The sequence below is a fragment of the Aquarana catesbeiana genome, linkage group LG04 (genome assembly GCF_042186555.1).
Source record: "Aquarana catesbeiana isolate 2022-GZ linkage group LG04, ASM4218655v1, whole genome shotgun sequence".
Lineage (NCBI taxonomy): Eukaryota > Metazoa > Chordata > Amphibia > Anura > Ranidae > Aquarana > Aquarana catesbeiana.
The window spans coordinates 247,852,949-247,867,523 of NC_133327.1; the positions used below are offsets into that span (position 1 = coordinate 247,852,949).

A 14,575-nucleotide genomic window follows, 5' to 3' on the forward strand; every position below is an offset into this window, starting at 1 on the left:
ATACCCTCAAATTAAAGCTGAAAGCCTGCAGTTAAAGCACACCTTGATTATTTCATTTCAAATCCATTGTGGTGGTGTATAGAGGCAAAAAGATTAGAATTGTGTCGATGTCCCAATATTTATGGACCTGACTGTATATTACCCCTACTCATTTATACAAAAAAACTAAAACAAACAAACAGTAGATAAAGACACTTACACCGTTTTGACAAGTCCTCTATTAAAAAATACTAAAACTGATCCAACAATGTACTCACATCACTAATTTAATCAATTATGTCATTCAGCAATACAGATCCCTGTCAATCAAGATGAATGATATCCACCAAAAGAAAAAAAATTCCCCAACTGACGTTCACATCAGATCCTATTGCTGACTTGTGACATCTCCGGTGCCCCAGTGCTAAAAGTAAACAAAGGTGTGGGGTCTCCTGGGAGACTTCATTGACCAAATATGGCCATATTTGATCAATGATGTCATGCTATCCCTGCCCCTTTATTTACATGGCTTGGGATTCCCAGACAGTAAATGAATAGGACCAAGTGATATCGTTGGTTGCTAATGACACAATGGCTACCATCTGCCCCTTCCTTACCAACTATAGACATATAGGAAGCTGTCATATATAGTAGCGGTTGAAATACCACTACTATAAATGATGTTCAGCTCCCGAACACCTGAGAAGTCATGGTATTTACACACAGTAGCCAGTGAGATGTCTGGACTTTTATTGTACAGCAAGGACAATGTTATCTTTGTGTTTGGGTAATGGTTTATATTAATTTTTGTATTTTGGTAACTTGTAATTTATCAGTATAATAAAAGGAATAATTTTGTTAATTTTGTATGAAGTTGATTGTGTATGGTTCCTTAATATTGTGGTTTCTTTTTGGTTCAGGGCGTCTATGCCTTAATGTGCTTTTATTTCTGATGTGCATTTATATGACCACCAGGACCACACTTACATTAAACCCTTGCCACCAACTGTGCACATATATGGGGCCTCACGGAAGTGGGTCATCTTCCGTGAGGCCACATATGTGTACATGTTTTTGTGCTGGGAGTGCACTGTGTAGCGCACACCCAGCACAGGGAATGGGCTCTCAGTGCTCACTGAGACCGCCGGGGTCCCATACTAATGATCAGGAACTGGGGAGCCCGGTTTGCGGTCCCCTGATTGCTGTGATAGCCTCTGATTGGTTAGCACAATGATTAATCACTGTAATGCCCGCTCCCATGTATGCTTTCTCTTCTGAATGGAGAGAAAGATACATTGTATCTTTCTTTCTTTGCTAGAGGAGAAAAATGTAAATACTGTATTTATTGGCGTATAACACTCACTTTTTCACCATGAAAATTGGGTGCAAATAGCGTGTGCGTGTTATACGCCAATACTTCAATTTTAGCTGCCTCGGAGGGGACAGGGAGGGGGGCGGGATGAGCCCATCAGATTACATACAGTGAGAATCTCCTGTTTACTTGGCGGCCTCTGTAATAGGAAGTCCCGTCCCCTGGGCCGCCATTGGACCAGTGTTCTGTCTATGATAGGAGATTCTCACTGTATGTAATCTGTCGGCGCCTGTCCCACCCCTTCCCTGTCCCATCTAGGCTGCAGATGGGCATCGATCAGGCTGCACTGATGGCAATGGTGAGGCTGCTGCATTGATGGCAATGGTAAGGGTGCTGCATTGATGGCAATGGTGAGGCTGCAGATGGGCATTGATCAGGCTGCATTGATGGCAATGGTGAGGCTGCAGATAGGCACTGACCCTTATTTTGCTTCAAAGTTCCTTATTTAAAATTTATTTTTTTCCCCTGAAACTCTTAAAATGAATGTGCGTGTTATACGCCTGTGCGTGCTATACGCCGATAAATACGGTAAACAAAAGTGCGTGTTAAAAAATTAACAATAATAAAGAAAAAAATTAAGGTTTGATCTAGGTCAGTGTCAGGGTTAGAGTTAAGGTCAACGTTCAAAGGTCAAGGTCAGAGTTAAAGGTCATTGCCATATATTTTAGGTAGCATTTAAGAAAGGCGTTTTTTAAATTAGTACCCGTGTCAGTTAGTGTTACTGTCAGTGTGTTTTAGGTAGGATAAAAATGTGCACTTTTGTTCACATTATGAAGGAGGCCTGTTTGTGTTGGTAGCTGCTTTTCCAAGTAGTAGGTAGTGAACTTATTTGAAGACTTTCTACGTTGGATTATTTGAAGGAGCTTTGGAACCTCAGTGCCTCTCAAACTTTTTTGGATGTGAATCCCTGGCTGCTTCTTTCTGGCCAGTGGCCAAGAGATGTCATCAATTTACTTTTCTTTTCTTTTTAAATGTCACTTTTGTTTTAGTACATCATACAGGTGCACAACTTCACATGCGGACTTAAGGCATCCCTCCAGCATGTTATTTAAAGGGATTGTGTATTTTTAATGTTGCCCTTTAATCCTAATTTAAAAACCTGTTCTCCACTGAACAGCATTTTTTTTAAGGCTTCATGTACTCCAGCCTACATTTACCGCGGCCACGGGAAAACTCAGCAAAACTGCGTTTTGCATTTCGGGGAAAATCAGCAAAACCACGTTTTGCTTGACCATCAGTCAAAACGTTCCTATCCTGAACGCGATTCATCCTGCGTTCAGGAGAGGGAGGTTGAAGCTCACCTAAACGCGGCAGCTCCTAAAACCTACTAAAAGCCTATGTGTACATTGACAGTCACATAGGCTTCTATGGAGCTGAATTTAGGAGCTTTGGCAAAAAAATGCCAAAAGCTCATAAACTCAACTTTAGGAGCTGCCAGTGTAGGCTAGTGTACATGAAGCCTAAATGTTTTCCATTGGTACATATCCCCATAGCAGTACTCAGATATCCATGCCCTTTTTTACCAAAAGCTTGCAAATTATTTTTGGAAAAGGCCAGAAAATAAATAACAAGATTTGACTCCCATAGCCTTCACTGGGGGTCAGGTTCTATGTTCCAGGTTCACAGATATCAGGCTGAGTTTGAAGAACTGCACACAAATTGAACCCAGCCAGATTCGCTTATCGGTACTATTGATGCATCAATGTATGTGGACTTGAAAGACTGTATAGAACAATCTGTATGTTATGCTTTGCTTTTATATATTCCAGATCCAACAAATGAATAAATTATCCTCTTTCTGAAAATACATTTAATATGATCTATTTTTTATATCATTGTTGTGTGTTTGCTGACTTTGTAATTATAATTATAATATATATTGAGACATTGGAGAGGTGGAATGCCCCCCTGAGTTATGTTGCACACCCCTGTGCATATTTTCTATTATTTCTATTACTTAATAGGTGTGCCAAATACAACGTGTCAGTGTGCCACATGTTTGCAGGAACTTAACTGCTAGCCAGAATGCACATGACCATATCAAAACACTGTTCTCTGCCAGCGACTGGACCAACAAGTTTATATTTAAATGCAATATTTATAAATGCAATATGCAATCCTATGGGACATCTAGGTGGAGGTAATTCAATTACAAGGGTGTGTACCAACTTATGAGGCAAAAAGGAAAACTGAAGATTATATTGCACAGAACTATCGGGATGTCATCTGTGTTACCTACTACTTCTATTGAATTTACCACGGAGAAGAAACCAAAAATGGATTGCAACAAAAAGAAGACAGACAGCTGTGCTTTGATCAATCGTGGGGAAGAGAATGAGATGGTATAAGTTACGTGATAATTTAAATGATGTTCTTATAAAGTCAGTGTTTAGAGGACGATTGTATGTACTGTGGTATAGTCCAAATAGAAGCTGCACCCTCCACAGTGCTTAACCCTTAAATAATTGTTGGATACTCAAAGTGATTGCAATGGGTGGTGCTGTTATTGTTACAGATGGTGTTGTTATTTCTGAAGATAGTGCTGTGCCACAGCCAAATATGAAGTCATCAGCAGTCTGAAGGGATGTACATTGCCTTAAGGAAGCCCACGTTACAAATATCTCTTTGAGTCAGGGGCCTTGCAAGGTCTCAAAATATTGGTTTCTTATGAATTAAGGCAGTCCTCAAAATAAGTATTGAAATGCCTTTATTTGGAGTGCTGGTGATATTTTAACTTCATGTTACTTTCTGTGATTTTCAAGTCACCCTATTTAGATTTAGCTATTTTTGCTTTCAAGGCAGTTGGATCTGCGAACTGCAAGCCTACCCCTTTCCATAGAATGAGGAGAGGTAAAAATGAGCTCATAATTTACTGTTCGACACTGCCAGGCATCATTTGGTGCATCTTACTAGAACAGTTTTTTTTCTGCATAATGCTCATGGAGCCTTCAAATCCTGAGCATTTGGTAAAAAAAGATAATTTGGAGAGGTAATTCCCACTTAGCTGTCTCACTAAAGTATACTGTTTATAAACTCAAAACTTTTGTCTATGAGCATTGGATTAAGTAGGAATTGTCTAGAGCCTCTGTCTTACTGTTAATTTTTTTTTGTGTGTTCTGTTTATAAAGAGTTGCCTTAAATTTGAAATCCGGGAATTATCTGTATTGTATAGTTACATTGGTCCAGCTTGGCACATTCTAAGTATGCATATCTCATACCTGTAGGAACATTGACAATCACTACTACAGGTATAGAAACAATCATCTCGCTCTCTGGGCACTGCCACCATTTATAGAACACCTTGTATTTTTTCCATGAATACAAGACCTTCTCTGCTTGGACAAGGTGGAGAAGAGGGGCGGTAACATCATGAAGTTTCCCATACAAAGAAAAGTTCAAGTCCAAATGGGTACCAGCCTTTTTACAAGTACAGAAGATAAAGTAATGGTTGATTTTGTAAAAGAGGCTTCAAAGCAGAACTTTAGCTAATAATAACAGGATAAAAATGAATAGCCTTTTAAAATATATACAAAACAGATTTGTCCCCAGTCTGATGCCTGTATGTTTTAACCCTCTTTCTCTGAGCCCAGGTTACCATGGACGCGCCCCAGCCTTTGACTGGCAGTGAAATGAGAAGCAGCACAGCGATGAGCTCTTCACTCTGTCACTCTGCTTTCTCTTTCTATCAACATTCTTCATGTCAGTAGAAGAACTGATGTTCACGTGTACTGCTTTTTCTTTTCATATTCCAACTCTGCTGCACAAGGCTGATATTCTGATACTAGGCCAATTTCAGATACTTACACCACCTGTATTTGATGTATGAATGTATTTCTTTGCAGGATATTTGCCTATATTATCTATTGGAACACTTTAATGCAGTAGCTAGCAGTAAATACATGGCATAATACTTCTGCCTGACTTCAGACAGTAGTGTTGCCAAACATGTTTAACCGGTTTGTTCAGAATAAGACTACACTGATTATATGACTATATATATATATATATATATATATATATATATATATATATATATATATATATATATATATATATACATATATAGTTGTGCTCATAAGTTTACATATCCTGGCAGAATTTATGATTTCACAAAAACATTTCTTTCACTCGTGGTTAGCATTTGGCTGAAGCCATTTACTATCAATCAAATGTGTTTACTCTTTTTAAATTATAATAGGAACAGAAACTACCCAAATGACCCTGATCAAAAGTTTACATACCCTGGTGATTTTGGCCTGATAACATGCACACAAGTTGACACAAAGGGGTTTGAATGACTATTAACCACTAGCCGACCAGCCACCGCAGTTATACTGTGGCAGATTGGCTCCGCTGGGCAAATCGCCTTAGCTGTATGTCACTCCTTTTAGACGTCACAGCAGGCGCGCGCACACGCCCGCCGCATGTCCCCGGAGCCGATGTGTGTGCCCAGTGGGCACAATGACTGCTGGGCACCTGCGATCGCTAGTGACAGAGCGAGAACCGGGATCTGTGTGTGTAAACACACAAATCCCAGTTCTCTCAGGGGAGAGGAGAGAGATTGTGTGTTCATACTAAGTATGAACAGGGGTTTGATCGGCTAATTATCTGCAAATTGTGCCACATCCTAAATTCAAAATTTGAGACAGAGAAAATTCCCCTAGTGGACTTTTAAGGCACATATAAAGGAATATTTAGGAGAGTATGTAGAGTAAAACGCCAGTTTATTCGTTACAAAAAAGTTTCTCAAGTAAATATCAAACAAGTGACATAAGTAAAAACAGGGAATGCAGTTCTATAGATATAAAACTAGTGATACCAATACGCTTGTACCCGACGCGTTTCGGAGTTGCTTTTTGCCTCCTTCTTCAGGGGGGGTTGTAAGCTTTAAACAGAGATTTCTGTGTAGGAAATGGCATATATAACATATATATAGTAAATATGCGTAAAAATCAAACCAAAGAGCGTAGAAATACATAAATATACATTTCTTTGTTTACACTTACATTGGTATCTATAGTTATTGGTTATGCATTCCAAGAGGTTTAAAAGAAGACAAACATGTTGACACATACTGCAAGTGCAGTATGTGTCAACATGTTTGTCTTCTTTTAAACCTCTTGGAATGCATAACCAATAACTATAGATACCAATGTAAGTGTAAACGAAGAAATGTATATTTATGTATTTCTACGCTCTTTGGTTTGATTTTTACGCATATTTACTATATATATGTTATATATGCCATTTCCTACACAGAAATCTCTGTTTAAAGCTTACAACCACCCCTGAAGAAGGAGGCAAAAAGCAACTCCGAAACGCGTCGGGTACAAGCGTATTGGTATCACTAGATTTATATCTATAGAACTGCATTCCCTGTTTTTACTTATGTCACTTGTTTGATATTTACTTGAGAAACTTTTTTGTAACGAATAAACTGGCGTTTTACTCTACATACTCTCCTAAATATTCCTTTATATGTGCCTTAAAAGTCCACTAGGGGAATTTTCTCTGTCTCAAAGTTCATACTAAGTATGAACACCGATCTCTCTCCTCCCCTAGTCGGTCCCATCCCCCCACAGTTAGAACACACCCAGGGAACATAGTAAACGCCTTGATCGCACCCTAGTGTTAACCCCTTCCTTGCCAGTGACATTTATACAGTAATCAATGGCTATTTTTAGCTCTGATCGCTGTATAAATGTCAATGGTCCAAAATAGTGTCAAAAGTGTCCGATCTGTCCGTCGCAATGTCGCAGTCCTGATAAAAATCGCAGATCGCCGCCATTACTAGTAAAAAAATTAATAGTAAAATAACATAAATCTATCCCCTGTTTTGTAGATGTTATAACTTTTGCGCAAACCAATCAATATATGCTCATTGCGATGTTTTACCAAAAATATGTAGAAGAATACATATCGGCTTAAACTGAGGAAAAAATTTGTTTTTTAAAAAAAAAATTGGGGATATTTATTAAAGCAAAAACTACTAAATATTGTGTTTATTGCAAAATTGTCGTTCTTTTTTTGTTTATAGCGCAAAAAATAAAAACCACAGAGGTGATCAAGCTCTATTTGTGGGGAAAAAAATGACATAAATTTTGTTTGGGTACAACATCGCATGACTGCGCAATTTTCAGTTAAAGCAACGCAGTGCCGTATCGCAAAAAATGGCCTGGTCAGGAAGGGGGCAAATCCTTCCGGGGCTGAAGTGGTTAAAGGTAACCATCCTCACTTTTGATCTGTTTGCTTGTAATTAGTGTGTGTGTAAAAAGTCAATGAGTTTCTGGGCTCCCGACAGACCCTTGCATCTATCATCCAGTGCTGCACTGACGTTTCTGGAAAGTCATGGGGAAAGCAAAAGAATTGTCAAAGGATCTGCGGGAAAAGGTAGTTGAACTGTATAAAACAGGAAAGGGATATAAAAAGATAGTAATTGAGAATGCCAATCAGCAGTATTCAAACTCTAATCGAGAAGTGGAAAATGAGGGGTTCTGTTGAAACCAAACCACGGTCAGGTAGACCAACTAAAATTTCAGCCACAACTGCCAGGAAAATTGTTCGGGATGCAAAGAAAAACCACAAATAACTTCAGGTGAAATACAGGACTCTCTGAAAACATGCGGTGTGGCTGTTTCAAGATGCACAATAAGGAGGCACTTGAAGAAAGATGGGCTGCATGGTCGAGTCGCCAGAAGAAAGCCATTACTATGCAAATGCCACAAAGTATCCCGCTTACAATACAGCAAACAGCAAAGAGACAAGCCTTAAACCTTCTAACACAAAGTCATTTGGAGTGATGAGACCAAAATTGAGCTTTTTGGCCACAACAAAAAACACTACATTTGGAGTGGAGTCAACAAGGCCCATGTTGAAAGGTACACCATTCCTACTGTGAAACATGGAGGTGGATCACTGATGTTTTGGGGATGTGTGAGCTACAAAGGCACAGGGAATTTGGTCAAAATTGATGGCAAGATGAATGCAGTATGTTATCAAAACATACTGGAGGAACATTTGCATTCATCAGCCAGGTAGCTGCGCATGGGACGTACTTGGACATTCCAACATGACAATGATCCAAAACATAAGGCCAAGTTGACCTGTCATTGGCTACAGCAGAATAAAGTGAAGGTTCTGCAGTGGCTATCTCAGTCTACTGACCTCAATATCATTGAGCCACTCTGGGGAGATCTTAAACATGCAGTTCATGCAAGATGGCCCAAGAATTTACAGGAACTGGAGGCTTTTTGCCAAGAGGAATTGGCAGCTTTACCATCTGAGAAGATAAAGAGCCTCATCCACAAATACCACAAAAGACTTCAAGCTGTTATTGATGTTAAAGTGGGCAATACACGGTATTAAGAACTGGGGAATGTAAACTTTTGATCAGGGTCATTTGGGTAGTTTCTATTGCCGTTATGATTTTAAAAGAGTAAACACAGTTGATTGATAATAAATGGCTTCAGCCAAACACTAACCATGAGTGAAAGAAAAGCTTTTGTGTTATCATTCATATTATCTGAAAAATGGCCAAGAAATCATACATTCTGCCAGGGTATGTAAACTTATGAGTACAACTGTGTATATATGTATATATATATATAATATAAAAAAAATAAGAAAAAAATAAGAAAAGCCGGTGCTTCCTAAACTGCCAGAGTAGTAACATTATCTCATGATAATGTTGTTGCAATAAGGAGAGGGAGAGTGCTGCAATCATGAGATAATCTTCCTATGAGAAGTAAAGACACTACAGAGGCTAGAATGGATTGTGAAGAGGTTTACTGAATTGTTACTACTCTGGCAGTTTGAGAAGTGCTGGTTTTCTTTTGGGTTTTTTATTGTAAGTAACACGTGGGATAGTGTATTTGCTGGCTGCAACCCAATGGGAAAGTGCAAATTACCATCAGTTTATGATTATATACAGTATATATATACATATATATATATATATATATATATATATATATATATATATATATTAAAGTATATCCAAAAGTATATCTAAACAAAAACAATAAATCATTATAGCTTACCAGGCTCATTTAGTTCATATTTATTCAGTACCTGGTCAGTGACAGTTTTGGTGCATTTCATTTATCAGGAGCTCGTTGGATTCAGATCAGAGACATGGAGACAAGTCTTCTGCATTTTTGCGTACATTTTCTCTCTAGGCTTGCTTCTACTAATATTTTACTGGAAACCAGAATGGGATGTCTATTGTCATTGTGTCTCATGTGACCTGGAACAAGCAGATGTTATATTACTTAGAACTACGGTGAGTGTTTTGCAGCAGCAAGTAGTACCAAAGCTCCATCATAATTAATTCTGTGCGAATGAGGCAAAATCGAATGTTCTCCAGCTATATTCTCTGCAATTTGAATATGTGAAGGTGGAAAATACTACATTATGGCCACTAGATGGTGCGATAATAAGTGTGCTCTTCAGTGCCATGTAGTGGCCATAATGTGGTATTTTCCACATTCATACATTCAAATTGCAGATAACATAGCCAAAGAATATTACATTTTGCCCCAGAACGAAATGACATGCAATTTCATTAGGAGCACAGCTATATGATTTTTTTAATGAATACACCCCAATGTGTTTTCTATTGGTCACCTAAGACTCATTATTTGGTTTTACCTTAGTGTTTGCAGAGTAATTAATAATAAAACCTTGGGCGTCATCTGTTTGTTTTACATTAACTTGAAGCAAGATGAATAATAGTTGCCATTATTTTGTGAACAGTGCCATCTACTGACTATTTTCAAGTAACGATCAGGAACCAGTAGAACAGGCTCCTGATGATATGATCCCTGTACCTCTTTCTCCTCAGAACATTTGTGAAGAGAAAAATACACAATTTATCTTTGTGTCTGTTAAAAATAATAATAACAATAATAATAAAAAAGAAGATGAAATAGATTAGGACTTGATCTAGATTAGTGTTTGTGGGTTCCATTCACTAAAGCAGATCGCATTCGGTATTTAGGTGTCTGGACACATTTTCCCTAAATATCGCATGCAGTCCTAAAACGTTTTGCGATATTTATCACAAAACGATCAAACCGCTCGGTAAACACTGCATGGAAAGGCATTAACCACTTGCTGCCCGCCCGTCGTCATATGACGGCGGGGCGGTGCAGCTGTTATCCTGGGCCGCCGTCATATGAAGGGGGTGCGCGCGCCCGCCGCATCGCTCGGGGGGTCCCGGTGCGCGTGCCTGGCGGCCGCGATGTCCGCCGAGCACCCGCGATTGCCCGGTAACCGAGCAGGACCGTGGATCTGTGTGTGTAAACACACAGATCCACGTCCTGTCAGATGGGAGGAGACTGATGGTATGTTCCTTGTACAGAGGAACAACGATCGGTCTCCTCCCCTTGTGAATCCCCTCCCCCCACAGTTAGAATCACTCCCTAGCAACACATTAACCCCTACAGCACCCCCTCCTGGTTAACCCCTTCATTGCCAGTCACATTTATACAGTAATCAATGCATTTTTATAGCACGGATCGCTGTATAAATGGGAATGGTCCCAAAAACGTGTCAAAATTGTCCGATGTGTCCGCCGCAATATCGCAGTCATGATAAAAATCGCAGATCGCCGCCATTACTAGTAAAAAAAAAATAATAATAAAAATGCTATAAATCTATCCCCTTATTTTGTAGATGCTATAACTTTTGCGCAAACCAATAAATATACGCTTATTGCGATATTTTTTACCAAAAATGTGTAGAAGAATACGTATCGGCCTAAACTGAGAAAAACATTTGTTTAACCACTTGAGCCCCGGACCATTATGCTGCCTAAGGACCAGAGGTCTTTTTCCAATTTGGCACTGCGTCGCTTTAACTGCTAATTGCGCGGTCATGCAATGCTGTACCCAAACGAAATTTGCGTCCTTTTCTTCCCACAAATAGAGCTTTCTTTTGATGGTATTTGATCACCTCTGCGGTTTTTATTTTTTGCGCTATAAACGGAAAAAGACCGAAAATTTTGAAAAAAAATGATATTTTCTACTTTTTGTTATAAAAAAAATCCAATAAACTAAATTTTAGTCATACATTTAGGCCAAAATGTATTCAGCCACATGTCTTTGGTAAAAAAAATGTCAATAAGCGTATATTTATTGGTTTGCGCAAAAGTTATAGCGTCTACAAACTAGGGTACATTTTCTGGAATTTACACAGCTTTTAGTTTATGACTGCCTATGTCATTTCTTGAGGTGCTAAAATGGCAGGGCAGTACAAAACCCCCCCAAATGACCCCATTTTGGAAAGTAGACACCCCAAGGAAATTGCTGAGAGGCATGTTGAACCCATTGAATATTTATTTTTTTTGTCCCAAGTAATTGAAAAATGACAAAAAAAAAAAAAAAAAAAAATATTTACAAAAAGTCGTCACTAAATGATATATTGCTCACACAGGCCATGGGCCTATGTGGAATTGCACCCCAAAATACATTTAGCTGCTTCTCCTGAGTATGGGGATACCACATGTGTGGGACTTTTTGGGAGCCTAGCCGCGTACGGGGCCCCGAAAACCAATCACCGCCTTCAGGATTTCTAAGGGTGTAAATTTTTGCTTTCACTCTTCACTGCCTATCACAGTTTCGGAGGCCATGGAATGCCCAGGTGGCACAAAACCCCCCAAAATGACCCCATTTTGGAAAGTAGACACCCCAAGCTATTTGCTGAGAGGCATATTGAGTCCATGGAATATTTTATATTTTGACACAAGTTGCGGGAAAGTGACACTTTTTTTTTTTTTTTTTTTTTTTTTTTTCATAAAGTTGTCACTAAATGATATATTGCTCACACAGGCCATGGGCATATGTGGAATTGCACCCCAAAATACATTTAGCTGCTTCTCCTGAGTATGGGGATACCACATGTGTGGGACTTTTTGGGAGCCTAGCCGCGTACTGGACCCCGAAAACCAATCACTGCCTTCAGGATTTCTAAGGGTGAAAATTTTTGATTTCACTCTTTACTGCCTATCACAGTTTCGGAGGCCATGGAATGCCCAGGTGGCACAAAACCCCCCCAAATGACCCCATTTTGGAAAGTAGACACCCCAAGCTATTTGCTGAAAGGCATGGTGAGTATTTTGCAGCTCTCATTTGTTTTTGAAAATGAAGAAAGACAAGAAAAAACATTTTTTTTTTTTCTTTTTTCAATTTTCAAAACTTTGTGACAAAAAGTGAGGTCTGCAAAATACTCACTATACCTCTCAGCAAATAGCTTGGGGTGTCTACTTTCCAAAATGGGGTCATTTGGGGGGGTTTTGTGCCACCTGGGCATTCCATGGCCTCCGAAACTGTGATAGGCAGTGAAGAGTGAAATTAAAAATTCACGCCCTTAGAAAGCCTGAAGGCGGTGCTTGGTTTTCGGGGTCCCGTACGCGGCTAGGCTCCCAAAAAGTCTCACACATGTGGTATCCCCGTACTCAGGAGAAGCAGCAGAATGTATTTTGGGGTGTAATTTCACATATTTCCATGGCATGTTTGAGCAATATATCATTTAGTGACAACTTTGTGCAAAAAAAAAAAAAAATTTGTCTCTTTCCCGCAACTTGTGTCGCAATATAAAATATTCCATGGACTCGACATGCCTCTCAGCAAATAGCTTGGGGTGTCTACTTTCCAAAATGGGGTCATTTGGGGGGGTTTTGAACTGTCCTGGCATTTTATGCACAACATTTAGAAGCTTATGTCACACATCACCCACTCTTCTAACCACTTGAAGACAAAGCCCTTTCTGACACTTATTGTTTACATGAAAAAGTTTTTTTTTTTTGCAAAAAAATTACTTTGAACCCCCAAACATTATATATTTTTTTAAAGCAAATGCCCTACAGATTAAAATGGTGGGTGTTTCATTTTTTTTTTTCACACAGTAATTGCGCAGCGATTTTTCAAACGCATTTTTTGGGGAAAAAACACACTTTTTTAAATTTTAATGCACTAAAACACGCTATATTGCCCAAATGTTTGATGAAATAAAAAAGATGATCTTAGGCCGAGTACATGGATACCAAACATGACATGCTTTAAAATTGCGCACAAACGTGCAGTGGCAACAAAATAAATACATGTTTAAAAGCCTTCAAAAGCCTTTACAGGTTACCACTTTAGATTTACAGAGGAGGTCTACTGGAAAAATTACTGCACTCGATCTGGCCTTCGCGGTGATACCTCACATGCATGGTGCAATTGCTGTTTATGTTTGACGACAGACCGCCGCTTGCGTTCGCCTTAGCGCGAGAGCAGGGGGCGACAGGGGTGTTTTTTTTTTTTTTTTTTTTTTTTCTTTATTATTTTTTTGCTTTTTTAATCTTACTTTTAAACTGTTCCTTTCATATTTTTTTTTTTAATCATTTTTATTGTTATCTCGGGGAATGTAAATATCCCCTATGATAGCAATAGGTAGTGACAGGTACTCTTTTTTGAAAAAATTGTGGTCTATTAGACCCTAGATCTCTCCTCTGCCCTCAAAGCATCTGACCACACCAAGATCGGTGTGATAAAATGCTTCCCCAATTTCCCAATGGCGCTATTTACATCCGGCGAAATCTAAGTCATGAAATACTCGTAGCTTCCGGTTTCTTAGGCCATAGAGATGTTTGGAGCCACTCTGGTCTCTGATCAGCTCTATGGTCAGCTGGCTGAATCACCGGCTGCATTCTCAGGTTCCCTGTTGAGACAGGAGAGCCAGAGAAAAACACGGAAGACGGTGGGGGGGGGGCATTCCCTCCCACGGCTTGTAAAAGCAGTCTAGAGGCTAATTAGCCGCTAGGATTGCTTTTACATGAAAGCCGACCGCTGGCTGAAAAGAATGATACCAAGATGATACCTAAACCTGCAGGCATCATTCTGGTATAACCACTCAAAGTCGTGAATGGCGTACCTGAAGACAAAAAAATGGTTAACAATGGTTAACAATAAAGCACAGTAAAGTGTAAATAATTACACACCTGAAAAACAAACATGATAAAACATAATAACAATAACAATAACAATAAAACATTGCAGAATAGAATACAGTAAAAAAGAGCAGAACAATAGAGAGAGAGAATAGAGAGAGAGAGAACAATAAAACAACAACTATTTTTTTTTATTTCATATTTTTTTTTTTTTTTACACTTTTTTTGTAACTAACTTTTATAACGGTAACTGGTTCCAGGTTCGGGTCTCTCAAAATGCGATGGCATCTTGG

At 39.1% G+C, this 14,575-nt stretch overlaps 1 protein-coding gene across 2 annotated transcripts in view; it reads left to right on the forward strand.

Moving 5' to 3' along the window:
- Positions 1-3,397: 3,397 nt before the first annotated feature.
- Positions 3,398-14,575, forward strand: part of LOC141139846 (probable cation-transporting ATPase 13A4) — a 268,626-nt gene continuing 257,448 nt past the window's right edge. The window contains exons 1-2 of one of the 2 annotated variants that reach the window (XM_073626375.1): positions 3,398-3,693; positions 9,459-9,632. In XM_073626375.1, coding sequence (XP_073482476.1) covers positions 3,523-3,693; positions 9,459-9,632 — 345 coding nt within the window. In that variant the 5' untranslated portion in view covers positions 3,398-3,522. The remainder of the gene's footprint in view (positions 3,694-9,458; positions 9,633-14,575) is intronic. The other variant, XM_073626374.1, reaches the window with a different exon arrangement.